This window comes from Anopheles funestus, chromosome 2RL, assembly GCF_943734845.2.
Source record: "Anopheles funestus chromosome 2RL, idAnoFuneDA-416_04, whole genome shotgun sequence".
NCBI lineage: Eukaryota > Metazoa > Arthropoda > Insecta > Diptera > Culicidae > Anopheles > Anopheles funestus.
In genome coordinates this window covers 45,571,994-45,591,733 of record NC_064598.1, presented here as the reverse complement: position 1 = coordinate 45,591,733, position 19,740 = coordinate 45,571,994, and the positions used below count along the sequence as shown (strand labels likewise).

Here is a 19,740-nt window from a genome sequence, read left to right as displayed (position 1 = left end):
TTTGTTTTGCTGCATTTGACTAGACTAGATATTGGAGGCCAGAACCCAAACGAATCAGTTTGAGGCTATCGTACCTCGTAAGTCTACATTAAGCCAATTTAAGCCAATTGGCTAATTTAAGAAGTCCTTTACGTTAAATTTTAAATTTGAATATTATTCAAAAAAAAAAGCTCAATGCTTGACCCCCAAAAAGCTTTGTTTCTGGCTTTATACCCTTCGAAAGTCATAGATCATATCACTAGTAGCTTCAGTTCCTCGTAGAAGAATCTGACTAACCGGTGGTGAGGATATAATTAAGGCCAGTAGTCAGGAATGTGACTAACTTGACCTAGTATACCGTTAATCGAAAGAATGAGAAGAAAATAATAAATTATATTGACCAGCTCTGTGTGCAACAGTTGCTCACTGTGCTTTCTATCTGACCCCGTCATTACACGCTTTCAATTGTCGCGTTTGCGATTGCGACAAACTAGCTCAATTTTCCAATATAGTTTTACGATTTTGGCGCGACTTCAAAGTTATTTAACTTTTTTCGTACAAGGTTTATTTACGTTTTTAATCGCCGGTACAAAGAAAATTATTATTTTTTTAATTCAGGTAGAACCGGCCAGGCCCATTGATAACAAAGAAAATTATAATAAGTAATAACTTATTTCAACAAATTCGTAATAAAATAAATCAATTTATAAATTTTGCTAAATTTCCCAAAAAAAAAGTTAAGGCTATAGCCTTAGAAGATTTTCAAATTTATAGATTTTTTGTTTGGGAAATGTCCACGAGATGGGATAGCAATTTTTCGCTGAAAATACACGTATAGCGACTTTTCGCCATTTTTTTATATGGAGTTTCGCAAAAAATTTCTGAATCGCGTTCGCAAACGCGACAATTGCGCTTAGTGACGGGGTGACATTAGTGACACGATTGTCAAACGGACGCGTCAGTGTTGGCATTGTTATTGATATTTTATCTCATCGCCCCAGTACGCCGATATTTTGTTGTCCTTACGAGAAAGGACGTTCCAAAGCGTTCCTTGGCTGCGGAACCAAGATGAATTTCGCACCGGTAACTTGTAAAGCGTTTAGCGCTATGCAAAACCTCGACATAGCGCAGTTGGCCACCTGCAGTCAGCAAGAAATCAGACCACTGCTTCCGTGTCTGGTACGGATGAGTTTGCTGTCGCCGCTGGATAACACCAAGGGATGGACCGATGCACGGAAACAGATTCTTTCTCTGCTGGTTGGAATCGAGGTGGTGAACAACATTGTTTCTCTGCTGCAAGTCAATTACCATGAGCTAGAGATCGATGTAAAAAAGGAACAGCAGATTAGGTATGTTTTAGTTTGTTTACTCTTAACCAAACACTGGATCCGATCGTGTCAAATCGTGTTTTTTTGCATTTGCGTTTTTAGGCAAAAGATTGGATACACAACACAGGACTCGGCACAGTTTCACAGCCTACCGAATGGCATTGTGATGGGGTTTGAGCGAGCGGATGGCACGAATAAAGTGCGCGTAGTTCTATCGGAACTGTTTTACCTTCAGGCCCAGATTAACGAGCTGGCCACGCAAGCATCGCTACAGAAATCAGCCTCAAACGAGCTTACCATACGCCCGTCCGAGCTATTTGACAATGAAATATATCTGGAGGAAATAGCAGATATCATCTGCATCGCACTGGCAGAGCTTCCTTCCCTGTTAAATTTGCAGGAGGTAGTCGAAACGTTACTGTACGTTCGCAACGGTTCGAAGATTGTGTGCTGGATCGTAGCTAACATGCCGGACTGCTTTCGTGAAGTCGTTACCGCTCTAATTACAAACAGTGATGAAGATACAACGGATGGCCGGGTGAAGCTTGCGGCATTGTACGAACTGAGCGAAATGAACCCCAGCCAGGCACTTTCGATGCGTACAATCTGTGTGGAAACGGTAAAGATGCCCTCACTGATGATTAAACTGAGCCTGCAGGATCCACAGAACCTGGTGGCATTTGTATCCGGACTACTGCTCGGCAATGATCAAAATATTCGCTCCAGTTTTGCCCTATATATCCGCACAAGTCAGAAGCGTAAAGGAGACGTGCTGCATCAGCTGCGGGAAGAGTTTCTAAAGCAGCTGATGAACATCAACTTGCAGTCCGTCAATGGTACGCTGCTCGAAGAGCTCGTAGTACAGGCTACTGCCATCGTACGTCTTTACTGCGCCCTGAGGACCATATCGGGTATCAAGTTTTTCGACGAGGAAATACAACTGTTAGTGCAGCTGATCACCTCCAAACCACCGCCGACACCGGCTGGAATACGTTTTGTTTCGTTGGGTCTTTGCATGTTTATTGCATGCTCCTCGCTCATTACACATCAGTCGCACGAAGCGAAGATGATAGAATGGATACAGTGGCTCATTAAGGAGGAAGCATACTTCGAAAGTGTGAGCGAAGTTTCAGCGTCATTCGGCGAAATGTTGCTGCTGTTGGCCATTCACTTCCACAGCAACCAGATGCTGCACATCACCGAGCTGGTCTGTTCCACGCTGGGAATGAAATTTACGCTACGACCAAATACGATCACGCGCATTAAGCTGATCTTCACGCAGGAAATCTTTACCGAGCAGGTCGTAGCAGCCCATGCTGTCAAGGTACCTGTAACGCTGAACCTCAATGCGACCATACCGGGCTATCTGCCGGTGCATTGTATCCACCAGCTGCTGAAATCGCGAGCCTTCTCCAAGCATAAGGTTCCGATCAAGAGTTGGATATACAGACAGGTTTGTAATTCGGTCACTCCGATGCATCCAGTACTGCCTGCATTGGTAGAAGTGTACGTCAGTTCCATTATATTGCCAAATCAGAAAGGTTTGCAGGAACAGCACACCCATAAGGCACTTTCCGAGCAGGAAATAGCACAGGTGTTTCAAAATGCTTCCGGACTGTGGAACAAGGAACAGATGGGCAAAGTGAAACCAATGAACCAGACAGGTTTGGATCGATTAACTAAAGAGCATGCACATCATCAACCGATGGAAGTGGACGATTCTGGTAATCGGCAGCCCAATCTTACTCCCCAATTGCTGCTACTATACTATCTGCTACTCTATGAGGATGTTCGGTTGAGCAGCATGCCACAAATCATTGCCAGCGGTCGACAGGTGAAGAGCTACAGCAACGAGTTTATGTCCGAGCTGCCGATAAAGTATCTGTTGCAACAGGCGCAGAGAAATCAGCACGAATACAGTGCACTGTTTAGTCCACTGTTGCGCCTGTTGGTGACTCATTTTCCGCACCTTTCGCTGGTGGACGATTGGATTGATGAAGAGTCCATCGCGTTCAACGATAGTTCTACTGCTGCCAGCATCAACGAGCTTACGATCATAGAAGCGTTCGAAGATATCGATCAAAATCCCGCTCGAGTAATCAAACTGTTGCGCAGAATGATGCGTAAGTCGCCTACAGCCCTGTGGCCACTAGCACCAACCTTCATACGATATTTCAAGCATACACTCAACCACACGGTACCATTGCTTCTGCAAGAACTGTATCGGCAGGTATGGATGCGGTTAAACACGATCTTCCCCCGACGACTTTGGGTTATGTCGATCAACGCTCTGATGCCAGCAGATAGAGTAACGAAAAATTTTACACTTACCCAGGAGAAGATTTTGTTCGATCCGCTGCAGGTACTGCGATGCGACAAACGAGTCTTCCGCTGTGCCAGTGCTCTTTCGATTGTGCTGCGTATCTTGCAAGCGATACTGGCTGCTTCCAGAAGCCAACTATCGCGCCACATGCTCGACAAACCGCTGATCGACATTGGGAATCAGGTAAAAACGGACAACGATCGTGAGGAGCTAAAGCTGGCACTGATCGCTACGCAGGAAAGCGTTGGAGTGCAGATTATACTTGAAGCGTGTCTCGAGAATGAAACGGATTGCTCCGAACCGGGTCGTCAGTGGGCCCTCCGGGAAGTCCGCGGTGTGATTTGTTCGTACATCCACCAGATGTTCATAGCGGAACCCTCGCTGGCGAAACTGGTCCACTTTCAAGGATATCCGCGCGAACTGCTAGCAATAACGGTGCGCGGTATACCGTCGATGCACATCTGTTTGGACTTCATTGCGGAGCTTTTAAGCATGGCCGAAATGGAAAAGCAAATATTTGCGATAGACCTTGCGTCACACCTTTCGCTGCAGTATGCATTGCCGCGATCGCTTAGTATAGCGAGGCTATGCATTAACACGCTCATGACGTTGCTGGGAGGTAAGTTTAAAGCTTTACAGTATGTTACAAAGCAAAATGTTGACTATAATGGTATTCCCTTTTCTCTACACACAGTGCTTTCCGGTGATACTCGCATCGAAATGTTCCGTGCCGTACTGCCTTGCATCGTACGCTTTGCTGAAGCGTTTCCGCCTTTGCTGGACGAGTGTATACTGTATCTGCTGCATCTCGGGCGTATAGTACAATCCCAAGCGGCCCTTGGTCGTTCCACATCACTTCCTTCCTTGTACGTTGGGCAGAATTGCAAGCGGCGTTCACAGAGCGGACAACTGCAGCACGCTGAAAGCTTAGTTGATGAGGTGCGGGAAACTTTCGCGAAACTGTTAGATGCAGCCGTATTAAGTCCTAAGATATATTCACACTCGGAAACGCACACGGGAAATTAGAGCATTTCGCGTGTTGATGTAACATAGGTAAAGTAGGGACCGCGTTGTTTCGCGATTTTAACAACCAAACGGACTTACAATGAATAACAGCCTTATTTTATAACTGACAAAGATTTACCGCGAAGATTGGTCGCTCTGGATGAGCAGATGTGTAGATACGAATGTGTTTGAAACAACAGCGTTTATGTACGAAACAAAGAGCATAAATTTTTTAATTCGTTTTAGTTTCTTTTTTCGTTTGGGTTACACCTTTTGAACTTCCGTATCTTACTTTCATCCCAAATATTTGCATTACGTGCTTTCGTGAACTCATTTGGAGTGGACTTTTCGATTAAAGTACCGATTTTGTCTTTCTTGTACTGATACTGTATGGACCGCTTTCGTGGGCCTTTCCATTGCTGCACCTCTTTCGGGAAAGTACTAGGATCGCAAACGGAAGAAGCGATTTTCTCTGCATCCGTTACTTCCTGCTCACGATCAATCTTTTTCCGTACGATTGGTTTCGGTTTCAAATTCACTCGCACTTCTACATCTGTACTCAAATCTATAACTTCCGCAAATCCTGCCAAAAGTCGTACACCGGGCTCATCGATCGATCTGTCCACTCGTGTTGAGGATTGATTACATTCGGAATCGTCAAATTCTATTACTGAATTGATGAGCTTGGATAACTTTTCGGCTACATGTTTTTGTACGGCAGACGTTACGTTGAGATCGCTGTGGAAAAACGAATCCTCTTCCGAAAGGTAACGATTCGATTGATGGACAGGTTGTGTCGCTGAAGCTGCAATGATTATTTTTACATGTTTTAAAAACTCAAACAATGTAATTCATGTTCAGTTTCATTGTGTATACCGCGTGGAGCAGGAGTTGATTTTACAGCAGCATCTCGTTTCTCGGTGTCGTCCACTTTTGGCGGTGTTTTGTAAAGCTTATCGCTAAGAAATGAAGTATCTACCGCTGCCAGTAGTTGATCGGTTAATTCATCTTCACTGCTATCGGAACTAGACATGTTTGGACAAAAGAACTATCCCTGCGAATAGATGGAGCCGGCAAATTGTGGAAACGTCCAATAGTGGAAAAATAAACAATCTTCCTTTGCGCAAAGCAATGACAGTTGATCCCAAGATAAACAAAGCGCGTGTTTCAATATCAACAAAGAATTTAAACAATTTCATGACGATATTTCATTGCAATCACTCGCACGACGATTACTGGCGAGCAAACGGATTATTTTCAAACATATTTCATACTCAAAATTATCATAAGTATTTGTAGTTTGATTATGTTCACTATCCACATGACAAAAATAATATTTTTTGTTTTGCATTCCACATCGACCCATCTGTACTATGGCGATCTTGGTTGATGTTTAGTTGGCAACTTTTGTTTGAGTGAAAAAAGTGCTTTCTCCGATAACAGTTGTACGGAATCCATTCGCTTGTTAAGTTTGTGATTAATTCTATGCCAAGGGCTTCCGTTGATTGAAATTTAATGCAATAATGCTTTCCTCTGGATCGGCTGCGATCGGTGTGAGTGCTTTGGCCTCGACTGCGTACGGAAATGAGCGTACCGAAGTGGCAGAATACGCGAATGAGGGTGGCTTCTTTCATGCCGATTACAAAAAGTAAGTAGTGATGCAGTGCTACAGCATATGCTGCGTAAATGGTTGGTGGTTTTATTGAATTCTCACATTTATTCCTGTTCTCCTCCTGCTAGACATGATGACTTGAAGCAAATGCTAGACAGCAACAAAGACAGCCTAAAGCTGGAGGCAATGAAACGCATCATCGGCATGATAGCGAAGGGCCGGGATGCTTCCGACCTGTTCCCCGCTGTCGTTAAGAACGTGGTATCGAAGAACATCGAAGTTAAAAAGCTGGTGTACGTGTATCTGGTGCGATACGCCGAAGAACAGCAGGATCTAGCTCTGCTGTCGATTTCCACCTTCCAGCGGGCACTGAAAGATCCAAACCAGCTGATACGTGCCAGTGCGTTGCGTGTGCTTTCCAGCATCCGCGTGTCAATGATTGTACCGATCGTGATGCTAGCGATACGGGATTCAGCATCCGATATGAGCCCGTACGTGCGGAAAACCGCTGCCCATGCCATCCCAAAGCTGTATCATCTCGATCCGGAGCAAAAGGATGAGCTGATGGTGGTGATCGAGAAGCTGTTGGCCGATCGTACGACGCTGGTGGTGGGATCGGCAGTAATGGCTTTCGAGGAGGTGTGCCCGGAACGGACCGAGTTGATACACAAAAACTATCGCAAATTGTGTAACCTGCTTGCGGATGTGGACGAGTGGGGCCAGGTGCTGATCATAAACATGCTGACACGGTACGCACGAACTCAATTTTTGGATCCAAATGCAGATGTAAGTAAATTGTATGTGACAATTGTATGTGTACAATTATTTAAAGCAATATGTTAATTACTTTTCAACGTGTAGGATGATTATGACTATCAGGAAGCGGAGAACAAGCCGTTCTATGAAGATGAATCCGATTCCGAATCATCTGACAGGAAAGGAAAAGAGAGCGCGGTTGCTTCGCCTCGTAAAACCTACACCCTGGACATAGACCATCGGATGTTGCTACGCCAAACGAAGCCACTGTTGCAAAGTCGCAACGCATCTGTTGTTATGGCCGTCGCCCAGCTGTACCATCATGTAGCACCGCGCAACGAGGTCGAAATTGTGGCAAAAGCTTTAATACGTTTGTTGCGCAGTTACAAAGAGGTGCAAAGCATCGTGCTAACCTGCATTGCTTCGATGTCTATCGAACGGAAGTCCATCTTTGAACCGTTTATTAAATCGTTCTTCGTACGTACGAGCGATCAAACGCATATAAAGCTACTCAAGCTTGAAATTCTGACAAATTTAGCTACGGGCACTAACATTTCGGTGATTTTGCGCGAGTTTCAAACGTACATCAGCAGCAACGATAAGGAGTTTGTGGCTTCAACGATTCAGGCCATTGGCCGGTGTGCGGTTTCGATCTCGGAAGTAACGGAAACATGTCTGTCCGGTTTAGTGCATCTGCTGTCCAACAAAGATGGTAAGTTTGGAAAACATTTTCTCGCAAGTAAATCGTATTTAACTGTTTGTCTGTTTGCAGAGTACGTTGTGGCGGAAAGTGTGGTCGTGATCAAAAAGTTGTTACAGACGAAAAAGGAAGAACACTTTGAAATTATTTCACAGATGGCAAAGTTGCTCGATTTCATACAGGTACCGGCTGCACGTGCCTCGATCCTGTGGCTCATAGGAGAGTACAACGAAAAGGTACCGAAAATCGCACCCGATGTGCTGCGCAAAGCAGTGAAAAGCTTCATCGACGAGCAGGACATTGTGAAGCTGCAGGTGCTGAACCTTGCCGTGAAGCTACACATCACCAACCCGAAACAGACGACACTGTTGTGTCAACATCTGCACAACCTTGCTCGTTACGATCCAAACTACGATATTCGTGATCGTGCCCGGTTCCTGAAACCATTCCTTCTAGCCTCGCCCGACGGTGCAGATGCCAGTGAATCGATTTTGGTGGCTAAAGCTAGAAAAATCTTTCTATCGGAAAAACCGGCCCCTACGCTAGAGAGTATGTATCATGGCAGAAGGCAGTATCAGCTTGGCTCACTGTCACATTACTTGAATATGCCCACGAACGGCTATCAAGATTTGCCCGCATGGCCAACGGAAGCGCCGGATACCTCAGTTAGGAACGTAGAACCACCGGCACAGATGGGAGAGTATCTAGGTCGATCGACAAACGATCGTGCGGGTAGTGGAAATTCTGTCACGGACGGCGATCGTCGCAAGAAAAAAACCAAATCGTTCTACTCCGGTTCGGAGGATGGTACTAGATCGAGCACCACGGAGGGAGCTTCAACACCATCCGGATCGTCATCATCGTCCGGTTCCGGATCGGGTTCGGGATCATCGTCATCATCCGGTTCGTCCGGTTCGGGTAGTGAATCGAGCGATAGCGAAAGTGGTAGCAGTAGCAGCGTTAGCGGAATGAGCAGCAGTGGTAGTGCTGATAGTGATTCAGCTGCATTCAGCAATAATGAAGCGCGCAAACCACAGAAGGGTAACGCTAATGCACGTAATACGACTGCAAAAACTAACCACCGGAAGGATGTTCGACCGATCAAGAATGCGTACAATGAGGTGGATGGTACGAGCCGATCAAAGAAGGAAAGCTCGGAAGACGATAGTGGAAGCGATACCAGTGGAAGCTATGAGTCGTCTTCATCCGCTTCGTCCGCTGTTTCCTCATCGGCTGGGAAGAAAAAACCACCGTCCTCCAATCGTGCACCAGTGAAAAAGCAGAGCAAACCCCGAGCAGAAGGGAAGGTACCTTCGTCCGATGGTCCAGGGAAGAGCAATTTGGATCTTTTGCTCGATCTGGACGACATTCCACCGATCGGACCGGTGATGACACCTTCCTTGGGTGGATTCCTAACACCGATGACGGCATCCATCGTGAATGCCGGAGATTTGGGTGCCGGTATAGAGTTGGTCGGTCCAAGCTTCATACCGATGAAAAAACATGAGCTACTGAACAAGGTGAACGGGTTCGGGCTGGGGATCGAATATCGCTTTGTACGATCGCCCCATCTGTACTCTTCTCGCATGGTTTCGGTGGAGCTGACGTTTACGAACCATGGTAATGTAGAGCTGGTCGATATTGAGATGGGCAAGAAATGCAATCTGCCTGCGGGCATGGCTGTAAACGATTTCGCTCCCATCGGTCGACTCAATCCGGGACAAACGGTTTCCGGTATGCTGGGAGTCGATTTTAACGATTCTACCCAACCCGTACGGGTAGACATTTGCTCGGCAAGTGGATCAAGCACGGTAACGTTGAAGGCACCGGTCGGGGAGATGGTACGATCGGTTGCCATTGCGGAGGGTACGTTCGATAGTGAACGTGCGAAGCTGCGTGGCATGACGGAACATTCCTGTACGCTACAGTTAAGCGACACGCTTTCGCCCGATGATAAAAGTTTGCATCGTGCTATTTTTGAGGCGAGCAATGTGGCGAGTGTGGTGCTGGCCGCAGACCCGAAAGACGATTGTCAACGATTTCTGTTTGCGGGGCAAACGATGAGCTCGAAAAGTTTGGTACTGGTGGTGCTGGAACGGGTCAATACGTCCGACGATAAGCGCTCATTTTCGCTCACTGTAAACTGTGAAAAGCTAGTGGTAGGTTCGATGCTGTTAAACGAGTTGAAAGCGCTGCTTAAGAAGTAGAACCGAAGAAGCGAAGTGACCTCGTCCATTCATATGATTAACTAACGATGGAATGAATATTTACTAATCGTATTATAATTTGTATGCAATCTCCTATCTTGCACATGGCGTGCAAATTTAAGTATCTAAATAAAGAAAAAAAAACGTTAAAATGCGTTTGAATTTCGTTTTGACTGCTGAATATCTCAAGGTTACTGCAGATTATGGCGTGCATCTTGCATTTCAAAACCTTGTGTGACTTTCATCGGGCGAAAAGCGAAATTTCGCTTGAATGTTTGACATTTCCCCATTCGTATATTATTTCGCGGTGCAATCGGCACATTTGTTTATAAATTTGTTAAAGTGAAAAGCTAAAACTAATTGCACCGGTAAAATTGTAAACGCATTTGTGTGACCGTGCTGAAATAGTATTCCATATAGCAACAACCGCGTTCTGGACAGATCCACAGTATACCGTGTAAATTAAACCATCTAACAAGAGTACAAACATGGCCGGCTTAGAATCGATGATAGTGGAAGAAAAACAGCAACCGATAAAAAGTGTTGATCGGGAAAAGGTACGTACTGACCAGGGAGGATCGCTCTTGGGACAATCAAGACGATAATTGATTCGATTGGAACTTTTGCCACCAGACATGCCCACTGTTGTTACGCGTGTTTTGCTCGACCGGACGCCACCATTCGACCAACGAGTACTCTTACGGCAATGTGCCCTCGAACGAGCTACAGATCTATACCTGGATGGATGCAACGTTGCGGGAATTGACCACGCTTGTGCGAGATGTAAATCCGGAGACGCGCCGCAAGGGTACGTACTTCGACTTTGCTGTCGTTTATCCGGACCGTGGGTCTACATACCGTATGCGCGAGATTGGTGTTACCTGCTCCGGCCAGAAGGGGGCCGATGATTCTAAAACGTTAGCACAGGCAAAGTTTACGATCGGCGATTTCATGGACATTAACATTACACCACCAAACCGAATTCCGCCACCACGACGTCAGCGACCATACTAAGTAACAGTATAACAGTAAATATCCTTGCCCCGGTACATACGATAAGGACTTTTACATAGAACCTAGCGACCAGATAACCAAATCTGCCATCATCGAGCGATTTGCACAGATGTGTGCGTGTTTTTTTACACGAATAGAAAACAAGTACAATCGGCGCAGTTTTAGATTTTAAGTATTTCATTTCCCTTCACACACACATCAAAATACCGTAATGGAAAACTTTATTTCTTGTTTCATCTTTAGATTTGAGTGTGTCTGCTGCGTGTGTTTTTTTTTTCATTAATTAAAACTTAAAACCAAACTGTAAGAAATGTAAGAAATTATCACTTCAAAGTGATAAGCGCGCGCGTACTTGCAATAAATACAATCTTTCCTACATTCGATTTTTTTCCCGCCTTTATTATTCAGCTCGTTTGTAATTATTGTAAAAGAAAGCGATTGATGAGGTGGTGGTGAATGATCGCTTACAACACCTAGTTACGATAGTACTGTGGCTGCTGTCCGCCTGGTCGCTTGGACTGCTTTTTGCCCATATTGTTCAGATCGAGCCGTTGCCCGTTCGGTAGGACGGCCTTGTTTTCCTGATAATCCACCTCCAGGTTGTCCTCGTCATCTTCGTCCCGCTGGTTAGGATCGCACTGGATGCCAGTTTCGTAATTGTATTCGCGCTTCTCACCGTCGGGATCGACGTAACCATAGCGACCGCTGAGAATAGAACGGTTGTGTGATTAGTCATACGAATAGTTTTGTTCCAGAGGTGAAAGCAATCCGATCACACTTACCGGGTGACGCAATCGATGCCGATCGTTTCCTCCTTGAACGAACCATCATCATTCTCAAAGCCCCACGTAATCGAACCGTCCTCGTGCTCTTCGCGCCACTTGCGCAAAATCTGCGCTACCGGTTTCCGCTTGCGGTCCTGGTCCTGCTGCGAATGCTGGCGGGCCGGTTGCTGCGGGGCTGGTCGTCGATCCTCGTCCTGGAAGTGTTGCTGCTGGCGGAAGGACTGCTGCTGCTGCTGCTGCTGCGGTGCGGCAATCGGTGCCGGACGGGCAAGCTGCTGTGGCGCTGATCGGTACTGCTTCGGGGCGGGCTGTGGCTGGGGACGTTCGACTGGGAAACGCTGCGGTTCCTTGTCGGTGGAGAAGAAACGCTCCGGGATCTGGGCGCGAGGTATTGGTGCTGGCCGGTTTTCCTGTGCATTGAAGCGAGAGAGAACATTTTGCTGTAGTTCGCGGTCGCGCTCGCTCGACTGCTCGTCCGCGGGGATCGGATACTGCAGGGCTGGGGAGGCGGCTGGGGACGGTGGAGCCGGTGCCGGGGACGGAAGGACCGCCGGCGAGGGATGGTGGTGGGGTTGGAGCTGCGGGATGAAGGCGGGCCGGAAGTCGTCCTCCGGTTCCTCGGTGACGGGCTTATGCTCGATCGTGCTCAGATCGTGAAATTTAGGAGAAGCGGACGGTAGTTGGTGGTGGTGGATGGCGTTCGGGGCGGCGATGCGCACCGCACCCGGACGTCGCACGCGTATTACTTGCGGTGACTGCTGCGGCAGAAGGCGTTCCTCGCGGATCGGTGGCAGTGGGATGGCTCCGGGGATGTTCAGTCTCGGTGGGGCCGGACCGTACTGGGCTGTCGCTAGGGTAATGAGTCCCGCCAGGGGAAGCTGGTACAGATACGGGAGTAGCGTGTGTTGGAAATAGGTAACAAAAAACAAAACAAACACCACATCATTAATTTAATGGTTGAGGAAATGGGAATTGTTGCGAATGGAAAATATACAATCAAAACCGATCGATCGCGTTCAGTTCACGCGGAACATGGCGCAAAAAAAAACAGTTAAACGAATGTCATTAGAGAAAGTGCATTCACTATTTGGCTGTCACAGCGTGGCATGCTCCAGAAGGTACATTATGGGTGGATATTAGTGTATTAGTATTAGTGGAACGGATTACTGCGACACTTAGAAAGTGAGCCAAGTAGCGTTGCGTGTGTGGTTTTTGTGTAGGAAGCGTTTAATTAGTTGAATGATTTACTATTCGTCTGTTTTATTGGTGTTATTACATGCTTATTTTCTTCAATAAAAATAACAGGTTTGCTGATCATGCACAAAGCAATTGTCGGTAGACCATTTCCATAACCTGATTATCACGATCTTCGATCATATGGAGGATCTATTGGAAGTTTTCTTTTTACGAGGTCTGGAAACTGATCAATTCCCGATCATCACCATGGCAAAGCGATTGCAGATCCGAAGAGAAAGTGAAAACCGTGTCGCCTGGTACCAGTTTTATTGCACCACTAGCGCACACACCGGCCAGGAGTCTCGAGGTATTGCCTCGAGCTTGGCTGCCCTTGCAGCTAACATCATCCCGGTGTACCAGTGTTGCAATCGGGTACGAACCCGCTTTAATAATACCCCGGTTTCGGAAGGCAATTAAACTATGGTCCGGTATCGTTGACCGAAACGACGCTGCTGTGGGCCGATGACTTTTCCATCCGGCGAGATCGAGATAATGTGGCCCACCCCCCGGGTGGAATCTTTCTCTTCGTTCGTAATGATCGTGAGGGTCAAACCGTAAACTTGACGTTTGGCGTTAAAATTGTGTCCTTCACCTCGGACGACATTCGTTTTACAATATAGATGAAGTTCCGGGTTGTGCGTTCTTTCTCGCTAGATGTGAAAGATCAGTACTGAAGTGTCCAGATGGTTGATTTTATCTCAGCTCGCAATGATTAATGGTGATCAAGTGAGCGTTAAGTTGACAGTTGAGAAAGATCGATAGTGATTTTGCAAGTTTGCCCAAGAACTTGTGACACTCCAGAAGGAAAGTCCTTTGCTCCCGGATCTTGAATCAAAAGAATGGTTTAACACCAGGGAGAGCAAACTGTAAACATTATCTTTCTTATGACTTCGATCGTAAAACTGTATTGATGTAGTAAAACAGCAAGAAAATGGTTGATATAGCATGGACGAAACATTCCCCACGTGTTAAAAATATATGTTTTTATTGTCTCTTTGCGTAAAAGTAAAGCCCATTAGAGTAACCTTCACCAACAGTCATAATTCTCAACCAACGGGGTACCATTTTACAACGCCCAATTATTATGCACAAGGTCAATCCAAGTAGATTAACACGAACGGCAATCCACACGCTATATACGCAATACAGCCCCTTCTCGAAAAGCACAACACTTCACCAATCACTTTGTAGCACTTATAAAAAATGCTGACCGATTGACATGCGCAAAATGCGCACCATGAACGTTTCCGCATCCGTGTAAAAACCGGGCCACAAGCCACAACGCACGTCAAAGAAAGCCAAACGATCGGGTCAGTCGATCAACTCACATCGCACATGATCGAGTTAGCACATGTCCATGCTCATGTATTACAGTTTCGGTAATGGCACCAGATTGGAGGCTATTGGCCGCAATTAAATGTGATGAAAATCGATATCTGGAGCAAGTGGTGATATGCAATCATTTGGACGCTTAAAAACGCTGCCGTAACTTTGGACGTTGCCGCAAGAGGCTTTTCGATTGTTTCTGCTGATGATGCGTTTGTTAGATCGGATCGTGGATCTACCCCACATAGAATGTGGGTTTTGGAAAGGCTTCAGGTGTATCCCCAAAACTAGAATTTAATCTTGATTTTGCTGGTCAAAATGCCCCTCCTTAGTTGTTGCTTATTATTCGAAAACTGATGTTGACTTTTACGATATTCCGGACCTTCACGTTTGCATCGGAACTCCAGTCGTCAATCAGATTTTGCTGCCTGTATCGTTAATCCGACAATGAATAGTCTGGGCTGGGCGATCGTTGACTGGGAGTTTGACATTTTCCGGTGGCCTTTTCACAAAAAGTTTCCTGAATTATAGTAACGAAAAGCTATGCGACGTCTGTTCACAAACGATAGCGATGAACTTTACGATTGCTGGACAACTAATGGGTGTTTTTTCCTGTTTATGTTCTTCAGAACGAATGAGGCGAATTCTTGCCAAATTGGGTAATAAATACGAACAGATAAAACGGAAAGTTTTTATCCTAAAAATGTGAATTTAGGTTTATAAATAGGTTTAGCTGTGGATGGAAGAATTAGACCATTAAAGACATAAGTTTGCGAGATCACTTCATTTGCTGTTTGATGAGGTTTACAAATCTACAGTTCACGATCAACATTACGTACCCATGTTAATAATTCACTTTCCATTATATTACACTTGCATTACCGGGCCGTGTTCGTCACACCAATCTGCACTCAACCCCATCTTATGCTAATAATCTCAGTCCCACCAAACAATGACACACCGATGTCAGTCTGCTATACGCAGTTAAGAAGTCTTAAAAATCTGCTCCCCGTTTGCTACGGTTCACCGAGCGCTCCATTCCGACACCGGGTAGGTTACGGCCATCAGCTTTATGCCGGATTGGAAAGTTCACTAATCAAACATGCACGACCAATGGTACAGTGCTTCAGGTCTGTCCCGGTTCGCTCCTCAAACCATCTAAATCTGTCCTACGCAAAAAAAAAACCGAACACCAGAGCGACATTGATGCATGCACGGGTATTTGCAATGAATCGATTTGGGACCGATTTTGGTATTCATCATCCATCGGGCTGGCGTAAGTAATGTGTCTTCTGTTGCTGGTGCAACAGCTTTCCCTGGTGGGGAGCTGTGTCTATGTGGTGAGATCGTTGGCCCCTCGATCGTTACACCGATTCGGATACAATTTGCATCTCATTTTAATGCGCTTGTTTCGCAGCTCGCACACGGCACGAGACCTGACAATCGGGACGTTTTGAGGTGGCACTAGGAAGAGAAACGCCTGGAACGACACCTTTTACCATGGCATGGTTTGAAAAAAAAAGCAAGCGAGATTGAACCGGTCGTCTTGTCATTGTCATTCAAATTGTTACTTATTGTTTACAAATGCACCACAATCCATTGTGTGTTTTTTTAAAAACATTTTGGTTTTCTGCTGTTGCAAGCAGAAGAAAACCGAAAGTGAGAAATTGGCAAGGATTTTACGCCTAATATGGTTACAACGTATGTCCTATGAGTTGTATCATTTCTCATGCTTTTGATGCGTGCCATTAATCACGAGTAAAAGGTTCACATAAATATCACGAACAGAAATAATGAACAAAAAATAGGACATATAAATAAAGGTTTTGCTTCACAATTATTACAATAAAAATGTGCTAAACCATTCAAGGGAAAAGTAAATTGAATGTTATTATTATTATAAAATTAAATTATAAACTAAAAACATATTTAATACATTTTTAAAAGTTACTAACTACTTAGGATAGTTATGACAGTGTACTGAATTATTTCCCTGCTTATTTTCTCTTTATTTTTAAAGTAAAGACAACAATCCGTTGCCTCCATTCTAAGAGTCCCTGCGGAAGCCTCACCACGTATTGCAACCACGTTAAAAGAAATTCCCTTTCACCTGGTGCACATTTACGGTAGTCACGGTTCATGAAACCGGTCTCGTTTGCATCATTGAGAATGGAATGCTTTAACATTGTCCTTTTGCCGAAGTACATTCAGGACAGAGCGATAAATAAACGTCTTCCGGGAATATTTGGAATACAATGCTAAACATTGCAGCTTGTGAAATGGATTATCTTGGCAGCTTCGCAAAAGCTTTCCCATACCATAATGATTCGATAAAATTCGATTTGGAAATTGATTTCAAACGTATGCCATCGATAATGTTTTTCTTACTATAACTTCGCTTTAAAAAAAGCTAAAGGGTTTCAAAGCCTTTCCCCGAGTCTGCACCGCTTAATTTAATTATTTTTACCTTTCTTTTTCACAAAAATAGCTTCAAAACAAAAGAAACCTAACCTAGGGCAAAAAGTTCCCGGTTTTTCTTCCGAAAGTCGTTTATATTCGCCTGCGGAACTAACGCCACTCAAGAAATGAATTGCGTAATGGCCGTACCGATTATCGATGCAACCGCAACGTGTGTGGTTATGCACCATGGGGGTATCTCGTTACCCTGGCCACAGTCCACAGGTAGCAAGTTTGGTTGTTTTGTTTTTTGTTTCATTTCGAAGCTAATTTCTTTCTGCAACAAGGGGTTCGTGTCTTTTAATTAACGCCCAGCATTGATGTCTAGTGTTTTCTATTGCAGCAATTTAGGAGCGGAACTGTTACAGTATCACTTACACCGCAAAATGCGATCGTTTTTCATCGATAAGTTTTAATCCCAAAATATTAATCACAACGAGCTGCGAGGGAAATGAGAACGGGAAAAATAAGTAAATGCTATTAGTTTGTTGTTTCAAGCGCGACCACTTGAGCGTGAGTAATGCTGGGAATGGGAATGGGAGACGACAAACAGCCAATGAGGAAGCGATTTGTGTAGATATTTTAGTTCGAATTGTGGTAAAAACCATATATTTATATGGAACGGCAGCGATCGTAACGGTTGGCAACGGTGCGGAGGATGGTAGATGCCGATCGATCGTTTTTTGATTGGAATTCCTTTTGGCAAATTCTACACCGGCTAACGTAGCGCGAATGCCATGTGGGGAAGAAGGGTGGTGTGAATGTTTGTCGAATTACTTTCCGATGCACAGTTTTCCGCTCCGGTGATTAGTTGGAAGGATGTTAGTGGCCGAACAAGGTTTTTGGGGGAGAAAATTGAATGTTCGACGCCTGAGATGATGATGATGAAGGAAAAAGCGATGCTTTTTGCTCTGGTTCATCGAGCTAGTGGTGCTGTGAGAGTTTAGATATGGAAGAAGCGATATTTTATGTAGCTGGTTGATGATTAGTTTTGATCGCAATGTGATTGTTAGCAGAAAACACACAGAGATCACTTTCGAATTTATGTTTAGTTAACAGAAAAGAATTTGACGATTGTTTTAATGGTTTGCTTAAAAAACAACACCACCGACGAGCAAGCATGCACAGCACGTAATTACGTTAAGCAATTTTCCACTTTAATAAATTGTCATCCTTGAATACCCTTTGCATAATTTGAAGTCATAAAAGTTTGCTCATGCATTACACGAAGCTGTAAAATTTCGAATAAACACGAGATCGTTTAAAACAGTGTTTTAAACCCAGCCTACAGCTTCATAACAAACGAGCGAACCTTGCATTTCCTTGCATCGATCATTACGTAAAAAGCAAAATGTTTAAAGAAAAAAGGAGGCAAAAACCGTCACAATGAAGTGCACCAATAGCCCGATAATACCCAGCCCACATGGACCAATGAACCGGATCCCGTGCAGTCGGGCATGCGAGCGAAACATAAGTTCGTCCTACAATCAGGTCGCTTAATGGTGGATTGACCACAATTGCACGGCCACAATGTTAAGCAATTGGGGGCACCATAGCACCAGACCAGACAGACATATGTCCCGGCGGGGAGGAGGGTGTTGAAGTTTTGTTTATGAAATCAGCAACTCCTCCTTGCACCAGCTGCTAACAACGAGCTGGAGTGTGCTCCTTTAGTAGCGTCCTGCCTTGCAGCTAGGCATGACCTTTTCCATTTGCAAGACTTGGAAAAGGTCGAAAGTTGACCAATGATGACGAATGAACGAAAAAAAAACCCTTCATTAAAATGTTTTTTAAAAAGAACATTCCATTATCATTATCTGACAGATTGACGAAAGAATGAGGAAGTGAATATGGACTCTGGATTTCGCTTTACGTCCATTGACTGACTTCAAATGCGTTCGTTTTTATTTTATCGCACAAACAACTTTCCTCCAGGCTGTAAGCGCCACGGTTGGGCAACATTCTCTCGCTCGATTACTCAAGGCCTTCTGGCACTCGGTGTGTGTGTCTAGGATCTGGTTTCAAATTCATCTCGCCAACGGTAGGCGAAAGGTGTACCAACCCTTACAAAGCTACTGCACTGATCGCAGCAAGAGTCATATGACGGTTGCGTCGTTACCAGCAAAATAGTTCTCACAACGGACGACGACTGGCACGAGATCAAGTGTGATCAAATGTATGATGTCATTGAGATGGAATTGGAACGGTGTAAGAAAGTGACCGAAACACCCTTGCTAAAGGGTACACACCCTTGCTGCACTCGGTGGAACACAGCGTCGAAAGAAGTTCAAGGATCGACGTACAGAGCTGCGTACTGCGTACTACAGCCGGACTGCATTGTTGTTGGTGGACTCAAAAGCCCGTTTCTGTTATAATTATTTCATTCTTTTAAATTTTGTTTCAAGAGTTTTGGTCCATTTTTCGGCAAATACATACCAAAGCTAGCATATTTTTCATCCTGTCAAAACGTAGACTAGTAACTGTTGGAAAACTGAACTAGTAGACTAGTAACTATGATATCCTTAAAACTGCACTTTCACTGATCGATGATCCTGTTCGTTCTTTTCTCTTTCACACACCGACACGTTACGCGACCTACGATCGGTTTCACTTTCTCTTTCACCAAGCCACACAAACCGAACTAAAGTGTTTTCACACGCACTGTTGCCCACTTGGAACTGATCGCCAGCCGCCGCGGGAGGTTGCTGGAAAACTAGTTACAAAAAACACGTACTTTAACTTGCAAACCGTTCCAGACAACGATCTGCTAGCAAATAACCGTTCGTGGCGCACTGCACCGGCGTCTTATACCTAATGTCGCTTCGCATTGCGTCGCTCACCGTTTCCGCGGGGCAGCTGCTTTTGGTTCTCTTCTTCCCCGCGAAGCACGAGCAAGCTACACACGATCGATTGGTTTCGTTTCGCTCGTAAGCCAAGCGTCGTTACCCCGGACGCACCCTGGAACTTTGGTATTGGTTCGCGCAGCACTACACGAAGCTGCCCCGTGAAGAA

The 19,740-nt window shown here is 45.1% G+C and overlaps 5 protein-coding genes across 5 annotated transcripts; 3 read left to right on the top strand and 2 right to left on the bottom strand.

Annotated features, from left to right (window-relative positions):
* Positions 1-947: 947 nt before the first annotated feature.
* On the top strand, positions 948-4,884 carry LOC125764796 (integrator complex subunit 2). The gene is made up of 3 exons (XM_049429376.1): positions 948-1,328; positions 1,410-4,249; positions 4,325-4,884. The coding sequence occupies exons 1-3, from the start codon at positions 1,048-1,050 to the stop codon at positions 4,654-4,656; spliced, it is 3,453 nt and encodes a 1,150-aa protein (XP_049285333.1). The 5' UTR covers positions 948-1,047; the 3' UTR covers positions 4,657-4,884.
* On the bottom strand, positions 4,869-5,794 carry LOC125764797 (uncharacterized). Its single transcript, XM_049429377.1, has 2 exons — positions 5,512-5,794; positions 4,869-5,440 (listed from the first exon to the last, which is right to left on the bottom strand). The coding sequence occupies exons 1-2, from the start codon at positions 5,666-5,668 to the stop codon at positions 4,878-4,880; spliced, it is 720 nt and encodes a 239-aa protein (XP_049285334.1). The 5' UTR covers positions 5,669-5,794; the 3' UTR covers positions 4,869-4,877.
* Positions 5,795-5,991: 197 nt separating this feature from the next.
* Positions 5,992-10,067, top strand: LOC125764792 (AP-3 complex subunit beta-2). The gene is made up of 4 exons (XM_049429371.1): positions 5,992-6,283; positions 6,376-7,033; positions 7,109-7,715; positions 7,776-10,067. The coding sequence occupies exons 1-4, from the start codon at positions 6,159-6,161 to the stop codon at positions 9,908-9,910; spliced, it is 3,525 nt and encodes a 1,174-aa protein (XP_049285328.1). The 5' UTR covers positions 5,992-6,158; the 3' UTR covers positions 9,911-10,067.
* A 141-nt stretch (positions 10,068-10,208) lies between these two features.
* LOC125764795 (histone deacetylase complex subunit SAP18) lies at positions 10,209-11,307 on the top strand. Its single transcript, XM_049429375.1, has 2 exons — positions 10,209-10,467; positions 10,544-11,307. Exons 1-2 carry the CDS (start codon positions 10,399-10,401, stop codon positions 10,922-10,924), a joined length of 450 nt encoding a protein of 149 aa, XP_049285332.1. The 5' UTR covers positions 10,209-10,398; the 3' UTR covers positions 10,925-11,307.
* LOC125764794 (uncharacterized) lies at positions 11,081-19,524 on the bottom strand. The gene is made up of 3 exons (XM_049429374.1): positions 19,165-19,524; positions 11,707-12,587; positions 11,081-11,629 (listed from the first exon to the last, which is right to left on the bottom strand). Exons 1-3 carry the CDS (start codon positions 19,183-19,185, stop codon positions 11,398-11,400), a joined length of 1,134 nt encoding a protein of 377 aa, XP_049285331.1. The 5' UTR covers positions 19,186-19,524; the 3' UTR covers positions 11,081-11,397.
* Between the last annotated feature and the right edge of the window lie 216 nt (positions 19,525-19,740).